At 40.6% G+C, this 25,475-nt stretch overlaps 1 protein-coding gene across 2 annotated transcripts; it reads left to right on the plus strand.

The window, feature by feature from the left end:
- The first annotated feature begins 1,720 nt into the window (after positions 1-1,720).
- Positions 1,721-25,475, plus strand: LOC308103320 (translocation protein SEC63 homolog). Of its 2 annotated transcripts, none has more exons than XM_080453242.1 (12): positions 1,721-2,024; positions 10,149-10,248; positions 13,615-13,729; positions 15,538-15,650; positions 15,777-15,838; positions 20,886-20,944; positions 21,723-21,773; positions 22,804-22,912; positions 23,979-24,136; positions 24,280-24,371; positions 24,542-24,672; positions 25,243-25,475. In XM_080453242.1, the coding sequence occupies exons 1-9, from the start codon at positions 1,901-1,903 to the stop codon at positions 23,996-23,998; spliced, it is 753 nt and encodes a 250-aa protein (XP_080309368.1). In that variant the 5' UTR covers positions 1,721-1,900; the 3' UTR covers positions 23,999-24,136; positions 24,280-24,371; positions 24,542-24,672; positions 25,243-25,475. The 2 variants fall into 2 exon arrangements, with proteins under 2 accessions (XP_080309368.1, XP_080309367.1); XM_080453241.1 differs by having other exon boundaries at positions 24,542-24,661; positions 25,243-25,474.

The following is a 25,475-nucleotide window of genomic DNA, read 5'->3' on the forward strand; positions in this document are numbered from 1 at the left end:
ATTCTGACTATTTGGGGAGAAAGGTGTTATTCATGTCAAAAAATAATGAAACAATAATTGATGTTATTTTTTAAATACTGATGATAGCACATGATCCTGTTTCATATTACATATTATATTGGTTACTTGATTTTAAAATGCAAGATGATGAAAGACAGAAGGCAGTTTCTCAGTTATATCAAGAGGTTTGACTTGATAATATCACACTACAGAATACATATATTAAACTGCTTTTCTGTAAACCACTTACAGTAATTTTATACTGTGGATATTTGAAACAGACAGTCTACAAAATGTGTCACATTTGCAACTATTGTTGAAGAATTGAGAGAAAACATTGTGATGTTTTTGTAGATGTTTGAACATGTTGAACTACAAAGTGGTTAAATGATGTTTAGTTGATGTTTGAACATGTTGAAGTACAAAGTGGTTAAATGATGTTTAGTTGATGTTTGAACATGTTGAAGTACAAAGTGGTTAAATGATGTTTAGTTGATGTTTGAACATGTTGAACTACAAAGTGGTTAAATGATGTTTAGTTGATGTTTGAACATGTTGAAGTACAAAGTGGTTAAATGATGTTTAGTTGATGTTTGAACATGTTGAAGTACAAAGTGGTTAAATGATGTTTAGTTGATGTTTGAACATGTTGAAGTACAAAGTGGTTACATTTCTAAAACTAAGCAAAGAAAACAACAACCTGGATCACTTGGTTGTGTGTAATACCCCCATATCACCTGTAGAGGTCAGTAAAGGCAAACACTGTAATGACTGGTAACTTTAATGACCTGAGAGACAGTGTTAGAACGGCTTTCTATGCATCTAAAGAAACATCAAGCTAAACATCCTGATTAAAATGTGTCTAAAACTATTAGACTCTGTTATAGAACTCTATGTTTGTGAGGTGTGGGGTCCACACTACCAACCAAGGACCTGAAACATGGCATAAACACTAAATTGAGACTCTGCATGCAGACCTCTGTAAATCCATTCTCTGCATCCAACAGAAAACTCCTAAAGAATTCATGCAGGTCAGAATCAGGACGATAACAACTTATCACAATTAAAAATAAAGCATTTAAATGTTATAAAATGACAGTGACAAAGACATGCTGCCTAATAAAGCACATTTGGGTTTACACAATGGTTCAATTTGTTTACTGTAGAGTTAAAGTAACACTGAGGATATTATACAGTGTGGATTGGGGGTGCCAAATATTTAAAATAAATAAATTAGCATAATGCACTAATGCATATCAAACAGTAACCGGTACAGCGCCCCCCTGAGACCTCTGGGCACCTTATAAAAATGTATTTATGTTATCTTTTATTTACATTTATATTTATTTTTATGAACAAACTACAACATAAGAATTATTATTATTCCATTATATTATTGTTATTATCCTTATCCTTACATTGCCAAAGCAATGTTTTTCAACATCCGCCTAAACTGGTGGTTGAGAACCCCTCCAGTCAATAGGGGGCGCTATGCAGCTTTAAAGAGCTTTTAAAGAGCAACCCCCCCCCCCCTCTTATTATACCAATTTAAACCAATTTTAAAACCCGCAGGGGAATCATTTTGGAGGTGCACGGCACCAGTGGTTCCGGTCGATGGGTTCCGGCCCTCTAATGACGTAGTAGAGGTATTTCCGCTCCAACCGGAAAATATCACGCCCCACCTCGCGCACGCACTCACACCAGTGCGCATGCGTAACACCACGTACACCCCTAGCATTCAACAGAGTGTACAGTATAACAGTACTAGTATACAGTAGTGTTCTTAGTTAGCTGGATGCTAGGAGCTGCTGCTGGGTGCTAGGAGGTGGACGTCCCCCCCCCCACCACCACCACAACAACAACAACAACAACACCTACACCTACCACCAGAACCAGAACCATGGCAGGCCAACAGTTCCAGTATGATGACAGCGGCAACACGTTCTTCTACTTCCTCACGTCGTTCGTGGGCCTCATCGTCATCCCCGCTACTTATTACCTGTGGCCGCGGGACCAGAACGCTGGTGAGCCGGCCTGGAGGCCGTTAGCCTCCCCGCTGTCTCTGTCTCTCCTCTGGAGCTCCCCATGCTAGGCTAACGCGTTAGCCTAGCATGCTAGCTGATAGCTAGCTAGCTTTATTTACCGTTTTTTTTTTAAAGAGAGTGGGTTGTCACACAACTTGAAATGGAACCATATGGAACCTTTTTAAGGGTCTTTAGAACCAGTGGTGGAAAAAGTACTCAAATGTTTTACTTAAGTAAAAGTACCAATACTGCAATATAAAAATACTCAGTTACAAGTAAAAGTCCAGAATTCAAAATGTACAAAAAGTAAAAGTACAAAAATATTGAAAATAGCCTAGGAATAGAAATAGGTCTAAAGTGGTTAATGTATGTTTTATAATATCATAATTTATGTCTGAAAAGTAACTAGTAACTAAAGTTTTCAGATAATTGTAGAAAAAAAGTAAGATTTTTGCCTCTGAGATGTAGTGGAGTAGAAGTAAAAGTATTGGAAATTGGAAATACTCAAGTAAAGTACAAATACCTCAACATTGTACTTAAGTACAGTACTTAAGTAAATGTACTTAGTTACTTTCCACCACTGTTTAGAAGCACCCTGTGTTGTGTTATGAATGAGTGAGGGTTCATTTGGAACCCTCCCTCCTCCTCCTGAAGGAAGCTAGCTGAGGCTAGCTAGATAGCATGCTAGCTAACTGATGCTATAGCTTAACAGACAGTAAAATGCGAGCTGGTTTGTTGTCACAACTTGTAAGTGTAGAGAGCGGTGTGAATGGAACCTTATGGGACCTTTTTAAGGGTCTTTATAACAGCCCTGTGTGTTGTGTTAATGATAAGTGAGGGTTCATTTGGAACCCTCACTCCCTCCTCCTGAAGGAAGCTAGCTGATGTTAGCATGCTAACTGATGCTACAGCTTTATAAACCCACACAGTGGTTCTCAAACTGTCTTCATGTCAAGGACCCCCAACATGATATGTATTTGACCTGCGGACCCCCATCTCAAAATATGTTGTTCCAGGAGCAGGGACCCCCAGAAGCAAAGATTTGAGTTAAAAAGGTTGTCTTATATATATATATATATATATATATATATATATATATATATATATATATATATATATATATATATGTGTGTATATAAATATAAAAAGATTTGCACATTTTCATGATTTTAAGAAAAAAATAGCAGATCTACAAGCTCATAGCGTGGCACTCTATGAGCTTGTAGATCTGCTATTTCTTTGAATAGCTTAAAGTATCAAATGTGGACAAAGTGGTGACCCCTGAGCTTGTAGATCTGCAATTTTTTTAAGTATAAAATATGGATTAAGTGGGTGACCCCTGAGCTTGTAGATCTGCTATTTTTTAAAGTATAACATATGGACAAAGTGGTGACTTGTGAGCTTGTAGATCTGCAATCTTTTAAAGTATAAAATATGGATTAAGTGGGTGACCCCTGAGCTTGTAGATCTGCTATTTTTTAAAGTATAAAATATGGATTAAGTGGGTGACCCCTGAGCTTGTAGATCTGCTATTTTTTAAGTATAACATATGGACAAAGTGGTGACTCGTGAGCTTGTAGATCTGCTATTTTTGAATAGCCCAAAGTATAAACTATGGATCAAGTGGTGACCCCCCCCCCCCCCCCCCCCCCCCCCCTCCCCTCTTTGGGATCCCTGGCTGGACCCCCACTTTGAGAAGCAATGTTAATAAGAGGCGACCATAGCTGAGTGGTTAGTGAGCCCACCTAGGGAGCCAGAGGCCCTGGTTGCCCCAGGTTCGATTCCAGGCCAGCCCAGCATATGTGTCGACGAAATTAAATTTGTCCCTGAGCAAGACTCTTAACCCCTAATTGCTCACAGGTTCTCATTGGAAACAAGACCGCAAGGACTTTCATGAACGACCTGTTAAAAGGAATTATCCTTATCCTTATAGCCAGTAAAATGCGAGTGGTTGTTACTGTGAAAGCGCGTGAATGGAACCAAATGGACCCCTAAGGGTCTTTAAAACAACCCTGTGTTGTTGTGTAATAAGTGGGGGTTCATTTGGGAACCCCCCCCCCCCCAACCCTCCTCAAAGAAGATACTAACTAGCCTAGCATGCTAACTGATACAGCTGTGTGTGTAGTTACAGTTATAGCTACAGTTTTTGCTGTGTTACTAGTAATAATTATTTTTAAAATGGTTCTTTAGACCCCAGGGGTCTTCAACAGGGGGTCTGGGACCCCTGCGGAGGGGGGGGGGGGTCCTCAGAGTTACCACAAATATTTGTGTGATATAATTTTATTATGTTATTTAATTTTTTTACATTAATCACTTGAACCCTAGCATCTCTTTTCTGAGGAGAACTTTGGCCAAAAATAGCAGATCTACAAGCTCACAAGCTCGCATATATACTGTGAGCTTGTAGATCTGCTATTTTTGGCAAAGAGGTGTATAGGTGTAGAGGGTAAAAAGAGCAGACCAAGTAAAAAAAAGAGTTTAATCTGAAACACAATTGTATCTACTATAGACTAGAAGGGGTCCCTTCTTCATCTCTCTCTCAGCTAGGGGGTCCTTGGCCTGAACAAACGTTGAAAGACCCCTGCTTTAGATTATTAGCTCCCGAGAGGGTGACACATGGAGCCACACAGACCCGGTAGGGGTCCATTTGGTTCCCTGTTACTAGGGTTAACTGAACTATAATAATTAAGGGTCCATTTGGAGCCCCCCCTCCCCTCCAGGAACCATGAGGGTCCCTGCATGGACCCCCACTTTGAGAACCCACTCTTGCTTGTTAACGTTCATATTTAAGCACACTACTGCGTATGATTATGTTCACTTTACTGTATGTAGACCCTTTAATGTTTTCCTTGCTTACTGTAAATCCCTCTGGATTAAGATCGTCTGCTAAATGCCTAAATTGTAATACAGCTGTTAATACAGTGTTACTGTACTTTGACTACAGTTATAGTAATCAATAATGTTACATATACTGTTGATATACAGATAAGGTATGTGACCACAACACGCTGATCCCAGACGCGAACAGCGTTTTCCCAGCGACTTGCAGGCGGGGGGGGGGGGGGGGGGGGGGGGGGGCGGTGGTCAGCGCACAGAAGTCAAGGCACAGACGGCTGTGTTGTTGACGGTGAAACAGTTGCGTGCATTAGCGCAAGATGAGGATAAAGGGAACATTCAGTCTAAATGTCCAGTTTGCTAATTCACAACTACTACTACTGCTTTTGTATTTGAAACTTTAAATGTCTTTAAATATTACACAAACTTTCACGTTTGTACTTAAACTACAAATATCATTTATGAAAAGACTACAGTGGCTACAGTGAAGTCGGACTGAATGACTGAAACCTTTTTTTTTACTCTCTTGGTTTTGTTGTAGGGGATTATCTGGCACATGTATCTGTTATGAAAGAGAAATTATATCATGAGTGAAACGGGAAACCATAAACCTACTGTACGTAGGCCTACATCTAAATGAGTTGCCATATTTACATTTCCATACAAATTACACATTCCTTACATTACAAACCCTTAAGCTATATATTTCGCCTCCCCACCCGGCCCCTCGCCTGCAAGTCGCTGGGAAAACGCCGTTCGCATCCCAGACAGTAATGAGTACAGAGGGACAAGCAAGAGTGTTTTCTCTTGTATTTTTATTACTATAATCCCTGTGTTTTAGCATACCTGATTACTCGTTATTATTAGTAGTACTTTGACTACATTTATAGGCCTATCTATTCCTGCTCATCCCAAAACACACTCGCCCCCATTTATTTCACAGGCCGCTCGCCCCAGCGGTTCTTGTATTCCTGTATTCATTTTACTGAGGTTTGGAATAAGGTTAGGCCGGGTTAAGCATGGTTTTACTGAGGTTAAGTTTAGGACCGAATAATGTTAGTTTTTGGCATAGTTTTACTGAGGTTACGTTTAGGAATAAGGTTAGGTTTAGACATAGTTTAACTGAGGTTACGTTTAGGAATAAGGTTAGGTTTAGACATAGTTTAACTGAGGTTACGTTTAGGAATAAGGTTAGGTTTAGACATAGTTTTACTGAGGTTACGTTTAGGAATAAGGTTAGGTTTAGGCATAGTTTTACTGAGGTTACGTTTAGGAATAAGGTTAGGTTTAGACATAGTTTTACTGAGGTTAAGGTTAGGAATAAGGTTAGGTTTAGACATAGTTTTACTGAGGTTACGTTTAGGAATAAGGTTAGGTTTAGGCATAGTTTTACTGAGGTTACGTTTAGGAATAAGGTTAGGTTTAGGCATAGTTTTACTGAGGTTACGTTTAGGAATAAGGTTAGGTTTAGACATAGTTTTACTGAGGTTAAGGTTAGGAATAAGGTTAGGTTTAGACATAGTTTTACTGAGGTTACGTTTAGGAATAAGGTTAGGTTTAGACATAGTTTTACTGAGGTTACGTTTAGGAATAAGGTTAGGTTTAGGCATAGTTTTACTGAGGTTACGTTTAGGAATAAGGTTAGGTTTAGACATAGTTTTACTGAGGTTACGTTTAGGAATAAGGTTAGGTTTAGGCATAGTTTTACTGAGGTTACGTTTAGGAATAAGGTTAGGTTTAGACATAGTTTTACTGAGGTTACGTTTAGGAATAAGGTTATGTTTAGGCATAGTTTTACTGAGGTTACGTTTAGGAATAAGGTTAGGTTTAGACATAGTTTTACTGAGGTTAAGGTTAGGAATAAGGTTAGGTTTAGACATAGTTTTACTGAGGTTAAGGTTAGGAATAAGGTTAGGTTTAGACATAGTTTATTTTTAAAGTTCACAGCTATTTCACGGCTATTTGAAAATAGCAGATCTACAAGCTCACGAGGCTATAGTTTCAAAAACATTGTGATTTTATTATTTCATGTTTTACTTCAACAACAGAACATCTTGTATAGGGGGTCCTCCCCTGGTTATATATATATATATATATATATATATATATATATATTTAATTAAACCCTCTTCTTACTGCACTGTTAACACATTGAATGCCAAAAACGGTCCGGACCGTTTTTGAGGGTCCAAACGAGAAGTGCCGAAAACGGTCCGGACCGTTTTTGACCCAATTCTATTTTTATACATGTGGGCCACGTGGGGCGCTAAAACGAAACTTTGACATCACCCAAGCAGTTTCTGAGAAGAAGAGGCTGGATGTGGCTCCATGTCAAAAATCCTTCCGGTCGGCGTTTTCAATGTTATCTCCTTGACTAAAAGCTTAATATCTCCATTTCTTTTTAATGTGGTGGAAACGAGCCGTTTTCGATCGGCGATCAAGCTGCAATGGAGGGTCGCGTTGGAAATATTATTGTTCCAGGCGTTAGTCGGGACCCTCCGCCGTCTCGCACGCACGCTTTGTTTACATGCATTTCCGCGTCGGGGCTTCTCACAGCACGAAATGTATAACGCAAGTGGATGGAAGAAATGCTGGCACTCAACGTATAATATTTTAATAAACCTCTGGCACCCAATGTGTTAAAGAGACAGTTTTGATTATGTTGCCTTTTTATTTAAATCATGTAAACAAACATTTTCAAGCGGCTGTCATTTTGACTGCTGTGTTGTCTAGCTAACCGGGGCAGACAGACTCTGAATGACTACGGGACGGGAGTACGGGTCCATTTGGTTCCATTTGTACCCCCTCTCAGAGTTACAACAAGGGTCTAGGGTCCATTTGGTTCTATGTGTACATTAGGAGTTAACAACAAGGGTCAAGGTTCTGCTTAGGTCCCTGAGAGGGTCCGCTTGGTTCCATGACATTTGTACGATCTGAGTTGACAACGGTCCGAGCGTCCATATGGTTCCATTTTGTACACTCTTAGACTTATACGGGTCTTTCTAGGGTCCATAATATAGGCCTCCTAATATAAGGGTCCATTTGGTTCCATAGACTCCATCATCGCTCATGGGTTTATGATGAGACACACTTCTAGCTGTGTGTTGATTGACATGATGATGACGTTAACCCATTCAATCCGGGAAAGCATCTCTGTCATTATTACATATCTTTAGGCTTTTCAAAAATAGCAGATATACAAGCTCATAGCGCGGCACTGAGCTTGTAGATCTGCTATTTTAGATGAGCTATTTGATCTACGAGCAAATAGCTCATAGAGCTTGTATATCTGCTATTTTTGAATAGCCCAAAGAAAGACAAAAGAATGACACAGATGTGTTCCCGGTACTAAAGGATTTAATTGAGCTCTGGTGGTGTCTGTACATAATGGATACAATATGAACACTGAGGATGTTACTGTGTACCACCAGGTGATGTCTTCAGTGGGGGGGCGTCCAAATCAGTGGCTCTCCAGCCTTTTCATGTCCCCCCCCCCCTGCGGACCCTCATGAGTAAATATTTTGTGCCAGGGACCCCTATACAAGATGTGTTTGTTTTTTGTATCAAGCATATTCCAAGTTTGTCAATATTATTATTATTATTATTATTATATGAAAATGAAGATCTAAAAGCTCACAAAAGCCTCGCGATGCGGCTATATCCAAAGAGCAAACTGTGCCGTATATAGGGAACCCACACCTTAGGGTCCCCAGAACCCCACTTTTGAGAACCACTGGTCTAGAAGAGGGTCTGCCTGTCTGTCTGTGACTGTGTGTGTGTGTGTGTGTGTGTGTGTGTGTGTTTGTGTGTCCGTGGCTATTCTGTCAAACCACTGGACTGATCAGCACCAACGTTTGTCAGCTTGTAGATCTGCTACTTCCATTATTATTATAAAACATTACGGTGACTTTTACTTGAAACAGAGTATTTCTACATTGCAGTATTGATACTTTTACTTAACGTGGAAAGAACTAGTTGGAGGTACAGTACTTCCGTGTGGCCCACCGGCAGAGTGCCTAAAGTCAGGGAATATTATCAGAATAAAGGCCCAATCTCAATGGGCTTTTTACACAAAAAAATACCTGGAAAAGGTTGGCTATGGCCGTTTTTAGCCCAAGGAGTGGTTTTGGTGCCAAACAAATGCTTGCAATGGATTCAGAATCATAAAAACACCCTAGTTTGACCCCTCACATGCTACTTAAAACACAATTAAAATTAGATTTTTTCCCCTGCATAAGGTTATGGTGGGTACCCCAACTTTCAGCACCTGTCAAAAATTCCCCCTACATTTCAGTCTTTGTGAGATGTGTTACTAGACACTTTTACAAACACGTTGGTGAAGACATTTCTTGGTAAGGAATTTATTCCCAGATCTTTGAAATATCCCCTGACTATTACAAGGTTTGGTGCCGATTGGTACGGCCGGCGTTTTGCGAGATTAGCTGTGGGCGCGCACACGCACACGCACACACACACACACACACACACGCTCACAGGGCCACGTAGTAAAACAGATAGCTAAGCAAATGGAGGAACCAACGCTACGGGTTTAGTAGACCTGTTGTTTGACATTGACCCAGCGTCAATGGCCTCTGGCTGGCCTGCTCTGTAAACATCTATTAACCCTGTAAGACCAGGAACGCATCTGTGTCATTTTTACATTTCTTTGGCTATTAAAAAATAGCAGATATACAAGCTCATAGCGCGGCACCGAGTGCCGTGCTATGAGCTTGTATATCTGCTATTTTTTGGGAAAATCGTGAAAATGTGTGCAAAACTTTTAATATATAGTTTTATTTTTAAAGCAAACGTTTGTAACTCAAATCTTTGCTTCTGGGGGGTCCCTGGAACAACATATTATGAGATGGGGGTCCGCGGCCAAATACATATCAATTTGGGGGTCCTTGACATGAAAAACGTTTGAGAACCACTGATATTATTATAGCAACATATGTTTTTTTTTCAAGAAACTGTTAGGATTTAGAAAACATTTGTAGAATCCCCCAGAAGCAAAAAGAATTGAGTTGCGGATGTTCGCTTTAAAAAACATATGTATATTGAAAGCTTTCAACACATGTTCAAGTGCCGCGCTATGAGCTTGTAGATCTGCAATTTTGTGTAGTGTGTGTTGATGTGTGTGCATGTACGATATGTGTTTATGTGTGGTTATCTCTCCTCTTCCAGAACAAGTGCAACTCTGAATAAGGAGGGTCCATGGAAGGTGTTTGTGTAGACGGTGTGTATGTGCAGACAATGTGTGTTTATGTGTGGTTATCTCTCTTCTTCCAGAACAAGTGCGTCTGAAGAGTTTAAGGAGGGTCCATGGAAGGTGTTTGTGGTATCGGCTCCGGCTGATGAAGTCACAACAGAGCATCGTTCCTACACTAAAGTGAGTTCAACTGTGTCCATCTGTGGTCTAATAATAGGAACTTCTGTGGTCTAAAGGCAGCTCCGCCGCGTCGGGGGGCGGAAGGCGTTGAAAATGGTCTTTTGCCGACAACCTGTTGTGGATAGTGCCGTGCCGTCGGGTCGGGAGTTCTAGTGGAACGTCGATGGCCGACTGAACTCACTCGGTCGCGTCCCTACTGGCTAGAGCCCGTCGATAGCCGTGGGGTGGTGAAGAGGGGGGATCATTTTGTTCCAAACTAAAGGCTTCCAGTGTTGGTCTAATAGGAACTACAGAGTCCATAGACCTTGATTAATAAGTGTTTTCAGTAGTGTGAGTTTCACATAGGGTTATTATTATTATTATTATATTATTCTAATAGGTCATCATCAGTATTCCAGAGGGTCCAGTGTTTCCCCTAGCCAGAATCTGAAGGTGTGGGGGAAGATGCGTGGATGCAATTTTTTTGGGGTTCTCAAAAAGCATATTTGTGCTCAAACACGAAGACTTATATAGTTCATGTGCACTGTGATGAGCAGGAAAATATCTGTATAGTTTACATATGAATTGTCTCCAGATTTAGGAAAATATACTTTTATTAGACCAAGTAGTATAGACAAACTGTCATACATAACAAAAAAGACAGTGGTGGAGGAAGTACTCACACTTCTTACTTAACACATTACCTGCCAATCACAGATATATCCATGATTTAAAAACAAAAATCATACTTTGGCGGCCAGATTTAAGGGGTGTCGGCCCGAGACTGCTTAATGCATATAGGGAAACACTGCGGTCGTTTGCTCTCTCTGGCTGGACTGCCAACATTGACATTATCACCTCCATCATAATGGTCCCATCCCTACCTGCATCACTTCACCGCTTCAGTCGCTTGCGGGCAGAACTCTTCCACTTATCATGTGAAAGCTTGTATTCTCTGTCGGTGAGAGATATGTTGGAATCACACTGGACTGGACTCTAGATGTGAGCGTGTGTCACTGTGTCTGTTACAACTCATTTATACATAGTAGCGCGCTGGTGTCTCACACCAAAACAAGTTGCCGATCTACAAGCTCACAATTTGCTGAGGTGATTTATAATAGGATCGGGTGGCAAATGCAAATTGTGAGCTCAGGCATGCCACCAAGATGGTCTGCACAAACATCATACACTGATGATGACTCCAACACGTGAAAACATAGGCACGCCACAAGCTCGGAGTGTGTCGACCTGAAGCCTGAGTTAAAACTGTTGTCACATCATGTCTCGCACTTAAATGAGCAGATCTACAAAAGGTTGAAGGATGTTCTTTACTTTAGTTACATCTTGTCCAGGTACACATCAGAGTCAAACTTATGTTTGTTTGTGAAATTTAAGCTTTCATTTGTTCATATATTCCTTCCTAATAGGGGTGTTCACGATACCATACACGATATTGGGCTCAAGATATCGATACGATACGATATATGGCACTTTTTTATTATGAGGGGGATGTGGGGGGAAAAAAAGCAAATGCAAACTTATGTTTTTGCATTATTATTATTGCCACAAAAAAAAATTATATATATATATAATTATGACTTTTTGTCAAAAACGGCAAAACAATACATATCGTCACAAAAACGTATCGCGATATATCACGGGACGCTATATCGGCACACCCCTACTTCCTACCATAAATAGTTTATACATGAACCAGACCAGTTGTTCAATCCCTGTGTGTGTGTGTGTGTGTGTGTGTGTGTGTGCGCGCTTTGCGTGCACACGAGCGAGTGCGGACAGTTGCAGAGCAGCTGTTGGAATGATGTTTGGCATTTCTCTCACTCTCTCTCTCTTTCTCTCTCTGTCTCTCTGTCTCTCTGAAGGCTCTGCCGTCGTCCCCTCTGACACATGTATCGTCAGGGCCCTCTGACACATGTATCGTTAGGGTCCTCTGACACATGTATCGTCAGGGCCCTCTGACACATGTATCGTTAGGGCCCTCTGACACATGTATCGTTAGGGCCCTCTGACACATGTATCGTTAGGACCCTCTGACACATGTATCGTTAGGGCCCTCTGACACATGTATCGTTAGGACCCTCTGACACATGTATCGTTAGGGCCCTCTGACACATGTATCGTCAGGGCCCTCTGACACATGTATCGTCAGGGCCCTCTGACACATGTATCGTCAGGGCCCTCTGACACATGTATCGTTAGGGCCCTCTGACACATGTATCGTTAGGGCGATCACATGTATCGTTAGGACCCTCTGACACATGTATCGTTAGGGCCCTCTGACACATGTATCGTTAGGGCCCTCTGACACATGTATCGTTAGGGCCCTCTGAACATGTATCGTCAGGGCCCTCTGAACATGTATCGTTAGGGCCCTCTGACACATGTATCGTTAGGGCGATCACATGTATCGTTAGGACCCTCTGACACATGTATCGTCAGGGCCCTCTGACACATGTATCGTCAGGGCCCTCTGACACATGTATCGTCAGGGCCCTCTGACACATGTATCGTTAGGGCCCTCTGACACATGTATCGTTAGGGCCCTCTGACACATGTATCGTTAGGGCCCTCTGACACATGTATCGTTAGGGCCCTCTGACACATGTATCGTCAGGGCGATCACAAATCTAAGTTGACGATTAATTGTCACTCAAATAAATGCGATTAAAGATTTTAATGGTGTGTTTGGCCGTTGAACATTGGAACATATGAAGCCTTTTAGGCTTCCTAATCAAACATGTGCACAGGGCAGATATGACAAATAACTGAAATATACAAAGAAATTATTGACATATTTTATAATTTAAATGTAAAAAAAGCTTTTATTTGATGAGAACCTGAAGTAGAGCCCGCCCCTCTCCACTCACAGGCTAGTGAGCGGTTGCCGTGGCAACAGATGCTGCAGAGCAGACAGAATGTGGGCTTTCTGCCATCGTCATGGAAACATAAGAGCCTGAACTGCATGTACCTGACATCCATCCCATAATAATAATGATAATAATGATAATAATAATAATAATAATAATAATAATAATGATAATAATAATGATAATGATAATAATAATAATAATAATGATAATAATGATGATGTCACAGATCAGTAGTACACTGGTAGTTATTATGAACTCCTCCACCTACCAGTCTGTGGTTATATTTCACCCACAAAGGGGTGAAATATAGCAGATATAAAAATAGCAGATGTACAAGCTCACAGCACGACACTTCGTGCCGCACTGCGAGCTTGTACATCTGCTATTTTTTTTTAAAGTGTGAGAACTACTGATTTTAGCAGGGATTTGTAGAATCTGCCTCAAGTTTTAATGTTTGTTTTATTGTGTGTGTGTGTGTGTGTGTGTGTGTGTGTAGGAAAGCAGCGTTGCTGTTTGGCTGGGTAGTGTTCTTGCTGCTAGCCTACAAGGTGTCTAAACTAGACAGAGAATACCAGGAATATAATCCTTATGAAGTACTAAACCTGGACCAGGTGAGAGCACACACACACACACACACACACACACACACACACTCACACTGACACTCACTCACACACACACACACACTCTCACACTCTCTATATAATCATTGCTATATAGAGTTTGTTCAGTAACAGGGGTTTTCATATTTCAATAGAGCATACATGGGCAACTGGCGGCCCGGGGGGCCATATGCGGCCCCCACCTTCACTTAATGCGGCCCACAGGTTAATATCACAATACTGATATATTATTATTATTATTATATAGGTTATGACTTTTACCGGGGCAGTATGACTTTTGAAAGGCAGTAGGTAGGCACCGCCGCCGGTAGGCAACGATTCCGGTAGGAGACACAAAGGAGACTCTTAGTGTCTCCTACCGGTCCGTTGGTCATCAAATTATTGGCTTAGGAATGGAAAAAAATGTTCAGAACCCAAGATATGATGATTTGAAAATGTTCTGCTCCATTCACTTCTTGTTTAACTTCTTACTGAAAAAGGCTGTATCTCGGCTCCTGAGCACTTTTTTTTTACAATGAATTTTGGCTGTGGCACTGAATGAGTTAACTTGTAGCTGCACGTTAATAATTATTAATTCAATGTTTTCTATTTAATTCCCTAGCTCAGTGGTTCTCAAACCTTTTCATTTCAAGTACCCCATAACTCTGTGTGTACAAATGGAACCAAATGGATCCGTAGGGGTACTTTTGGTTCCATTTGTACCCTCTCAGAGTTGCAGACCTGTAAGGGTCCATTTGGTTCCATGTGTACACTTTCAGAGTTACAGACCTGTAAGGGTCCATTTGGTTACATGTGTACACTCAGAGTTACAGACCTGTAAGGGTCCATTTGGTTCCATTTGTACACTCTCAGAGTTACAGACCTGTAAGGGTCCATTTGGTTCCATTTGTACACTCTCAGAGTTACAGACCTGTAAGGGTCCATTTGGTTCCATTTGTACACTCTCAGAGTTACAGACCTGTAAGGGTCCATTTGGTTCCATGTGTACACTCTCAGAGTTACAGACCTGTAAGGGTCCATTTGGTTCCATTTATACACTCTCAGAGTTACAGACCTGTAAGGGTCCATTTGGTTCCATTTGTACACTCTCAGAGTTACAGACCTGTAAGGGTCCATTTGGTTCCATGTGTACACTCTCAGAGTTACAGACCTGTAAGGGTCCATTTGGTTACATGTATACACTCTCAGAGTTACAGACTTTTTTAAGAGTCCATTTGGAAACCCCTCAAGGAACCCAGATGGTCCCTGGACCCCTCTTTGTAGAACCACTGTCCTAGATTGGTTTAAATTACATACCGGTATCAGGGAAAGAAAGAATGATATTGGTACATCTCTACTTTTTTCTCTTTACACCAAATCTCTATTTTCTGTGAATGTTGGTCTATTATGTCATGCTCTATTTTTCCCCACCACACTCTCATATGATGATGAATAAAATATTGCTGTAGTGGTTCACCATCATGGACAAAGATACAAACAAAAAGAGCATCCCTAGTAATGAAATGAGAGCTCTCACAAAGAAGAACTTCAACCGCTCTTTAATCTAGTAACTTTGACAATATAGTTTGATCTGATTTGTCCAAGAAGCAGGTGCTGTCACTGACGTTCCACCCTGATTATTAATAATAATAATAATAATAATATTTAATGTGTTGCAGGGTGTCTCTCTATCAGAGATAAAGAAGCAGTATTTATTAATAATAATAATAATATTTAATGTGTTTCAGGGTGCCTCTCTATCAGAGATAAAGAAGCAGTATTTATTAATAATAATAATAATATTTAATGTGTTTCAGGGTGCCTCTCTATCAGAGATAAAGAAGCAGTATCGAGTTCTATCGCTGAAGTTCCACCCTGATAAAGGTGGTGATGAAGCCACCTTCATGAGGATCGCCAAGGCCTACGCAGCGTGAGTGCTTGCGCCCCCCTGTGGTTGTAGCATGACACAACAACGACAATAACGTGGTCTAACCGATGCCTGGCCAATCACACGGCTTCTCTCTCATTCTCTTGTGGTTTTTTTTTGTGTCCACAGTTTGACCAATGAGCAGTCCCGGCAGAACTGGGAACAGTACGGCAACCCGGATGGGCCAGGAGGTCAGTACAGTTCAAATCAATCTTTATTTTCAGACCCAGGAAGATCCATATCACAATTTAAAAAACCCAACGCAAATAACAGAAAGGAAAATAAAACATGAAATGTAAATAGCCCACGTTGTTCAGTTTGTGACGTACAAACGTGTGCGCCAATGGTTCCACTGTGTAAAGCAGTGGTTCTCAACCTGTGGGTCGGGACACCCAGGGGGGTCCCCACATGATTTTTGGGGGGGGTCCCCAGATGAAGTGAAGTGACCGTTTAAGGACTTATAAGACCTTTTTTAACACATTGACTGCCAAGATATTAAACATAGTTTTCTATCCCCATGCCAGCGTCATTATCTTAAATCAACGATCGTTTTGAAACGCCGTGGAAGATACATTGTGTGTAAAAAATACACGAAAAAAAGTTCCTGTGGGAAGGCGGAGGGATCTGTGAATCCACAGGGACAATAACGCTGCAACCGCGATCCGCCATTTTGGGGCTTTGGTCCGTTGAAAACGGGTGGTTTTCAATGGAAAAAAAGCTTGTAGATCTGCTATTTTCACAATGTTTATCTGTGAAACCGAGTCAAACTAAATGTAATGCCTCAACTCCTACAATTACAAGTGCTTGTCAGGATGGGGGGGGGGGGGGGGGTCCCCAGTTCAAATATGATTATTTGGGAGGGTCACAGCCTGAAAAGGTTGAGAACCACTGGTCTAGAGGAGAACCTGTACATAAGGTTATATAACACAGAGCATGTGGTACCCCAACACTAACAAACACAGACCTGTATATAAGGTTATATAACACAGAGCAGGTGGTACCCCAACACTAACAAACACATAGACCTGTACATAAGGTTATATAACACAGAGCAGGTGGTACCCCAACACTAACAAACACATAGACCTGTACATAAGGTTATATAACACAGAGCAGGTAGGTACCCCAACACTAACAAACACATAGACCTGTACATAAGGTTATATAACACAGAGCAGGTGGTACCCCAACACTAACAAACACATAGACCTGTACATAAGGTTATATAACACAGAGCAGGTAGGTACCCCAACACTAACAAACACAGACCTGTACATAAGGTTATATAACACAGAGCAGGTAGGTACCCCGACACTAACAAACACATAGACCTGTACATAAGGTTATATAACACAGAGCAGGTAGGTACCCCGACACTAACAAACACATAGACCTGTACATAAGGTTATATAACACAGAGCAGGTAGGTACCCCAACACTAACAAACACATAAACATGTACATAAGGTTATATAACACAGAGCAGGTAGGTACCCCAACACTAACAAACACATAGACCTGTACATAAGGTTATATAACACAGAGCAGGTAGGTACCCCAACACTAACAAACACATAAACCTGTACATAAGGTTATATAACACAGAGCAGGTAGGTACCCCAACACTAACAAACACATAGACCTGTACATAAGGTTATATAACACACAGCAGGTAGGTACCCCAACACTAACAAACACATAAACCTGTACATAAGGTTATATAACACAGAGCAGGTAGGTACCCCAACACTAACAAACACATAAACCTGTACATAAGGTTATATAACACAGAGCAGGTAGGTACCCCAACACTAACAAACACATAAACCTGTACATAAGGTTATATAACACAGAGCAGGTAGGTACCCCAACACTAACAAACACATAGACATGTACATAAGGTTATATAACACAGAGCAGGTAGGTACCCCAACACTAACAAACACATAGACCTGTACATAAGGTTATATAACACAGAGCAGGTAGGTACCCCAACACTAACAAACACATAGACATGTACATAAGGTTATATAACACAGAGCAGGTGGTACCCCAACACTAACAAACACATAGACCTGTATATAAGGTTATATAACACAGAGCATGTGGTACCCCAACACTAACAAACACATAAACCTGTACATAAGGTTATATAACACACATAAACCTGTACATAAGGTTATATAACACAGAGCAGGTGGTACCCCAACACTAACAAACACATAGACCTGTACATAAGGTTATATAACACAGAGCAGGTGGTACCCCAACACTAACAAACACATAGACCTGTATATAAGGTTATATAACACAGAGCATGTGGTACCCCAACACTAACAAACACATAGACCTGTACATAAGGTTATATAACACAGAGCAGGTGGTACCCCAACACTAACAAACACATAGACATGTACATAAGGTTATATAACACAGAGCAGGTGGTACCCCAACACTAACAAACACATAGACCTGTACATAAGGTTATATAACACAGAGCAGGTAGGTACCCCAACACTAACAAACACATAGACCTGTACATAAGGTTATATAACACAGAGCATGTGGTACCCCAACACTAACAAACACATAAACCTGTACATAAGGTTATATAACACAGAGCAGGTGGTACCCCAACACTAACAAACACATAAACCTGTACATAAGGTTATATAACACAGAGCAGGTGGTACCCCAACACTAACAAACACATAGACCTGTACATAAGGTTATATAACACAGAGCAGGTAGGTACCCCAACACTAACAAACACATAGACCTGTACATAAGGTTATATAACACAGAGCATGTGGTACCCCAACACTAACAAACACATAAACCTGTATATAAGGTTATATAACACAGAGCATGTGGTACCCCAACACTAACAAACACATAAACCTGTATATAAGGTTATATAACACAGAGCATGTGGTACCCCAACACTAACAAACACATAAACCTGTACATAAGGTTATATAACACAGAGCAGGTGGTACCCCAACACTAACAAACACATAAACCTGTACATAAGGTTATATAACACAGAGCAGGTAGGTACCCCAACACTAACAAACACATAGACCTGTACATAAGGTTATATAACACAGAGCAGGTGGTACCCCAACACTAACAAACACATAGACCTGTACATAAGGTTATATAACACAGAGCAGGTAGGTACCCCAACACTAACAAACACATAGACCTGTACATAAGGTTATATAACACAGAGCAGGTAGGTACCCCAACACTAACAAACACATAGACCTGTACATAAGGTTATATAACACAGAGCAGGTAGGTACCCCAACACTAACAAACACATAGACCTGTACATAAGGTTATATAACACAGAGCATGTGGTACCCCAACACTAACAAACACATAAACCTGTACATAAGGTTATATAACACAGAGCATGTGGTACCCCAACACTAACAAACACATAAACCTGTACATAAGGTTATATAACACAGAGCAGGTGGTAACCCAACACTAACAAACACATAAACCTGTACATAAGGTTATATAACACAGAGCAGGTGGTACCCCAACACTAACAAACACATAGACATGTACATAAGGTTATATAACACAGAGCAGGTAGGTACCCCAACACTAACAAACACATAGACCTGTACATAAGGTTATATAACACAGAGCAGGTAGGTACCCCAACACTAACAAACACATAGACATGTACATAAGGTTATATAACACAGAGCAGGTAGGTACCCCAACACTAACAAACACATAGACCTGTACATAAGGTTATATAACACAGAGCATGTGGTACCCCAACACTAACAAACACATAAACCTGTACATAAGGTTATATAACACAGAGCAGGTGGTACCCCAACACTAACAAACACATAAACCTGTACATAAGGTTATATAACACAGAGCATGTGGTACCCCAACACTAACAAACACATAAACCTGTACATAAGGTTATATAACACAGAGCAGGTAGGTACCCCAACACTAACAAACACATAAACCTGTACATAAGGTTATATAACACAGAGCAGGTAGGTACCCCAACACTAACAAACACATAGACCTGTACATAAGGTTATATAACACAGAGCATGTGGTACCCCAACACTAACAAACACATAAACCTGTACATAAGGTTATATAACACAGAGCAGGTGGTACCCCAACACTAACAAACACATAGACCTGTACATAAGGTTATATAACACAGAGCAGGTAGGTACCCCGACAGTCGTGCAGTCTCCACTGTGAGTCGTCTGATGCTGCCTTGTCTGCAGTGACACCACAGGGGGGCAGTATACAGTGGTCAGGGTCATGACATTCTTGGAAATAGTTTTTTTAATTAGAAAAGCTGTTCTCTAGGCCTGGAAAAAGGTTTGGAATCAATCAAATGTTTTGGAAAACGTTTGCATTAACATAGTTTTGACTATTGATTTGGTTAATAAAAAAACAGGTCCTAAAACATGTTTAACATTACGTGAAATATGTAACGAGCTGCGTCACATGACAAAATAATAGATCTAAAAGCTACGTTGATACCATGATGTTGTTAGCTTGTAGATCTGTTCTTTTTGTCACGTGGCGCCTTCGCTCGAGTCTGTTTTTGGGGCTTAGCACGCTGGAGTAAGAGCCTCATATCGCACCATATGACTGCTATAGGCCTGGAAATGGAGGAAAATACGGAAAATGTTTGAAAATTAATTGGAAAACATGTGTGGGAACCCTGAGTGGTGTAAAAAAGGATCTAAGGAGAGAGATCTTCACAGGTACCGAGCACATACTAAATTTGCGACACAGCATGTTCGCTTGGGCATACAGCTCCTTGTCATCTGAAAGGTCATTGGAGATACTATGGCCCCAAATAAGTCATCTCACTGCACACACTAAGGGCAGTGCCAAACAGATAGAAGGTCACAACCTCACTTGCATTTTTTCACTATTGTTGTATTTTCATACACGGTACGGTGGGTGGCAGACACTCGTGGGGGAAAACGAAAAAAAAAAGGTTTACAGAAGTTGTCATGAAAAAAAAGCACACTTATGTAGAATAGTTATTGTGAAAAATATACCAGTTAAAGATGATATCAAAAATAATCAATCAAAAAATAATATCAAAAACAATGTTTGTTTAGTTGAAAAACTTTACACTGTATAACTTCTTATAACTTTTTTTCATTGACAACATCCTGCTTGATGGCAAATACAACCTTTGTGTCTCTCTGTGTCTCTGCAGCCACCAGTTTTGGCATCGCTCTGCCTGCTTGGATTGTTGACCAGAAGAACTCTATGCTGGTATAGTTTCATTATTATTGTTGTTATTTACTGTACCAGGCATGAGGGGGCCATGTATTTTTTTCAGATTATTTTTTTATTTATTCATTTTTTTTATTTCCCACCAAAAATATGAAAAATAAATGTAAAAAGTCATTGAAAACGCATTAGAAGGACAATATCAGTCACCAGAGCCAAGGACGGGTGTTTTCAATGAATCTATCATGTGGTTAAAATGGAGTTTGAAGTTACAATGGGTTTGTATAGGAAGGGGGCGTGTCTGATAAATGAATATCAAATATCTAAATACTGAATGAAGTGTCTGTGATGAAACACAGAAGCCAGAGTAGACATTAAAATGACCCCAAACATGTTGGAAAGGGAAATATCTATTTAAGTGGTTAATGTCATTTAGTATTCAGACTCATTCTAATGCATTATTGTGTGTAATTGAGTGACGTTACACACTCAAAAGATACTTTTATTGTCCCAGTACCTCACTGGGGAATCTGGTTTTATGGTGTTAGTGTAGCCGAGTAGTCCTTGCTTTTCATACTGATCATAAGAGACTGTATTGTGTTTTAAACGTGATATTAAGTGACTGTATTCTTTAACACATTCACTGCCAGGAATGTTAATGAATTAATCCGCCTCTGCCAGCGTGTGAATGAGTTAATAGTGATCATAAGAGACTGGATTATGTTTAGTAGAGATCATAAGAGACTGGATTATGTTTAGTAGAGATCATAAGAGACTGTATTGTTTCATACTGACCATAAGAGACTGCATTGTGTTCCAGGTGCTGCTGGTGTATGGTCTAGCCTTCATGGTCATTCTTCCTGTGGTCGTGGTGAGTCACAACGTTCTCTGTGTCGCTTCAGTAGATCTTCCATCAGTAGGACTTCATCAGACATTCCTGATGAAGATCTTTGTGATGGAAACGTTGAACTGTGTGTCATTTTAGATTTTTCATTTTTATATATTTTTTTTAGCTATAACCCATTAACACATCGACCGCCAGAGGTTAATCTCATAATGTACTCACCAGTGCCAACGTTTTATTGTTGTTTTTTGTTTTTTTCACGTCGCCATAGATCTTGTTAAAATCCTTAAGATTGAGCCGTACACGGTCTGTTTACATCGGCGACATCTCACTGTATCTCCCAGTGAAAACCGCATGTCAAACGGAGCTCCATGATTGTAGTTAGAGCGGATTACGTTAAACAGTGATATGCGAGGAGAAAAAACTACAGGAAGAGAATTGAGTTTCAGTGTGCGCTTTAGAATGGGAGCCGGCGTGATCGTCAAAACCGGATCCCAAATAATTCTGTTTCCGGTGGTGTTACAATGAAATGTGCCGTACTAGAAAATTTAAAAAAGTTTTTTTTTTCGAAAAAAAGTAAAAAGCACCACAGCCCGTAGGCTACAGGATCGGCGCTTTACCGTTGGATTTATCGGCCCGTAGGCTACGGGCCTGGCGGTGAGAGTGTTAAGGCCTGAGTCCGATTCTTAAAATGTTTTTTAAATCCGAACAGAGTTTTGAAAACAATATAAATAAAAAAAAAAATCACGATTTTTTAAAAATAGCAGATCTACAAGCTCGTAGCGCTATGAGCTTGTAGATCTGCTATTTTTGAATAGCCAAATAAATCTAAAGTGACACAGATGCGTTCCAGGTCTTAATGGGATAACCACTATTTTATACTTTGGGCTGTTAAAAAAATAGATCTACAAGCTCGTAGCGTGGCACTCGGTGTATGAGCGCTATGCAAATAGCAGATCTACAAGCGTGTGAGTCTTCTAATTCTATGTAGTTAGTTTTAGTCAACTATAATGATAACCCTGGTCTCTCTCTCTCTCTCTCTCTCTCTCTCTCTTAGGGGACATGGTGGTACCGCTCCATTCGCTACAGTGGAGACCAGATCCTCATCAACACCACCCAGCTCTTCATGCACTTCATGTACAAGACCCCCAATATGAACATGAAACGTGAGTCTATACCCTGCATTAAAAGACCCCCAATATGAACATGAAACGTGAGTCTATACCCTGTGTTAAAAGACCCCCAATATGAACATGAAACGTGAGTCTTTACCCTGTGTTAAAAGACCCCCAATATGAACATGAAACGTGAGTCTATACCCTGCATTAAAAGACCCCCAATATGAACATGAAACGTGAGTCTATACCCTGCATTAAAAGACCCCCAATATGAACATGAAACGTGAGTCTATACCCTGCATTAAAAGACCCCCAATATGAACATGAAACGTGAGTCTATACCCTGCATTAAAAGACCCCCAATATGAACATGAAACGTGAGTCTACACCCTGCGTTAAAAGACCCTAATATGAACATGAAACGTGAGTCTATACCCTGCATTAAAAGACCCCCAATATGAACATGAAACGTGAGTCTACACCCTGTGTTAAAAGACCCCCAATATGAACATGAAACGTGAGTCTATACCCTGCATTAGAAGACCCCCAATATGAACATGAAACGTGAGTCTATACCCTGCATTAGAAGACCCCCAATATGAACATGAAACGTGAGTCTACACCCTACGTTAAAAGACCCCCAATATGAACATGAAACGTGAGTCTATACCCTGCATTAAAAGACCCCCAATATGAACATGAAACGTGAGTCCTTACTCTAACCTGCATTAAAAGGGGACTAATGTGCGAGAAAGGACGATCTTCAAGCTCAACGCGATGTGAGCTTGTGAGGTTGTAGAGCGACCTTTTTTTGCTACTTTTGCTCGACTCTGTCACACGACAAAGTATCCAATGGGACAGACATTAATTTATGATTTAATGATGGTGTGACATGATAAATCTTTCCTCTTAACGTGACCTTTCTGACCTCCAGGGTTAGCCTTGGTGCTATAATAAGAAAGGACACTAAAGATCAGTTAGGTCAGTTTTAAATTTGGATGGGAAATATTGAAGTTTTGTGGCTGTTGGTAGGGCATTCCACATTTTTGTGGCACTATAGTAGAAAACGTTTTGTTTGACTGTCCTGTGTGTCCTGTTGTACGTGTGTTTCCAGACTATTGGAGTGCATGGTAGATGCAGCAGAGGCTCTGTGTCCCCATGTGATGAAGAGGAGCAGTCTTCGCCCAGAGCTTAACCCATGGTCGTTCCCAGGAGCTTTGTCACCAAAACACTCCTGGAGCAGTCAGGGGTTGATATTATTAACAAATTAAGGTTTGTGTGTTGTGTTTTTGCTTCAATAATCAAATGTCTGTTGCTTACAAATAGAAAAAACTTCCCTCACTCCTGTCAATGCCTGTGGTTGTCTTTGTCTTTCTCTGTCTCTACCCCGATGGCCTCCTTTTATTGTCTCTCAGTGAGGTGAAGCTGAGTCAACTAAGCATCTTTCCTGTCTGACCGTATCGTTCATGAGATCTTAGAGGCTCTCTCCAGCTCACAACATACTCTGGTAAGACTTGCACTTAATGGTTGCTGTCTATGAAGGTTTTGATATTTTACTCATTTTCTCTTTGTATTGTCCTTTTAGCAGCAGAATGTTTGTCCCTCCCTCTCATTTAACCCATTAAAACCAGGAAAGTATCTGTCCGTTTAGATTTCTCTCCTTCCTGCTCCTCCTAGGCAGACCACCTTGTGCGCCGAGGTGGTCCTTCACAGCAGCAGGGCTAACTAGATCTGGAAGTCCCAGAGGAGAAGGTTCCTAAACGGGCTGAAAGGCTGGATGATCTGGAGACATGCATGGTATTGTGACGGTGTGTGTGTGTGTACGCGTACCGTCAGCTACATAATGTATTGATATGCGGTAATTAGTAGCTTTAAAAGGTTAACTAGTACTATATCAGTTCTCCAGATCATATAACATGAATTAGTCCCTTTTCGCTATGTAGTTACAGACTAATGTGTAAAGACATCCCATGTTGTTTATAATAATGTTGCCAACTTTTCTACGTATGAATTCCTTTAAGACTTCTACTGTGTGGAATGGACTGCACTCTAAAATGCTTACTGAACTTTTTTTCAGATAGTGGTGAAGCCATTCATGTTGACACTCATACTAGTCATGTCATAGTTTGGAATTCCAATACTGAAAAACTGAGAGCAATTTCACTTTCAAAACATGTTTTAGGGTCTTTTTTTAAAGTCTACTCTGGCTTTCACGCATTAGAAGGACAATATCATTCACCAAAACCAGGACATGTGTTTTCAATGAATCTAACAGGGTTACAATGGGTTTATATAGGAAGGATCTGATGAAATGAATGTCAAATATCTAAATACTGAATCAGCCAACTTAAAACGTTGTTTCCTTGTTGTCCTTCCAGACCCTCCAGGAGTACAGGACGTGAAGGATGTGGAACAGTCAAGGAAGACGTTCTCCAGGCCCTGGATCAGAATCTCCTATTTGAATCGACTTATTTTGCCAATACGTAATGATTACAAAAAGAAATCTTTTGCACAGAACGGTGTGATCTACAGACAGTACACAGTTTGAATGTTAAGAACTGTTTTATTGTCCTTATGCAGGGAAAATGTGCAGTGCATACAGAACTACTGC

The sequence above is a fragment of the Gymnoscopelus braueri genome, assembly GCF_963280865.1.
Source record: "Gymnoscopelus braueri genome assembly, chromosome: 16".
NCBI classification, from domain to species: domain Eukaryota; kingdom Metazoa; phylum Chordata; class Actinopteri; order Myctophiformes; family Myctophidae; genus Gymnoscopelus; species Gymnoscopelus braueri.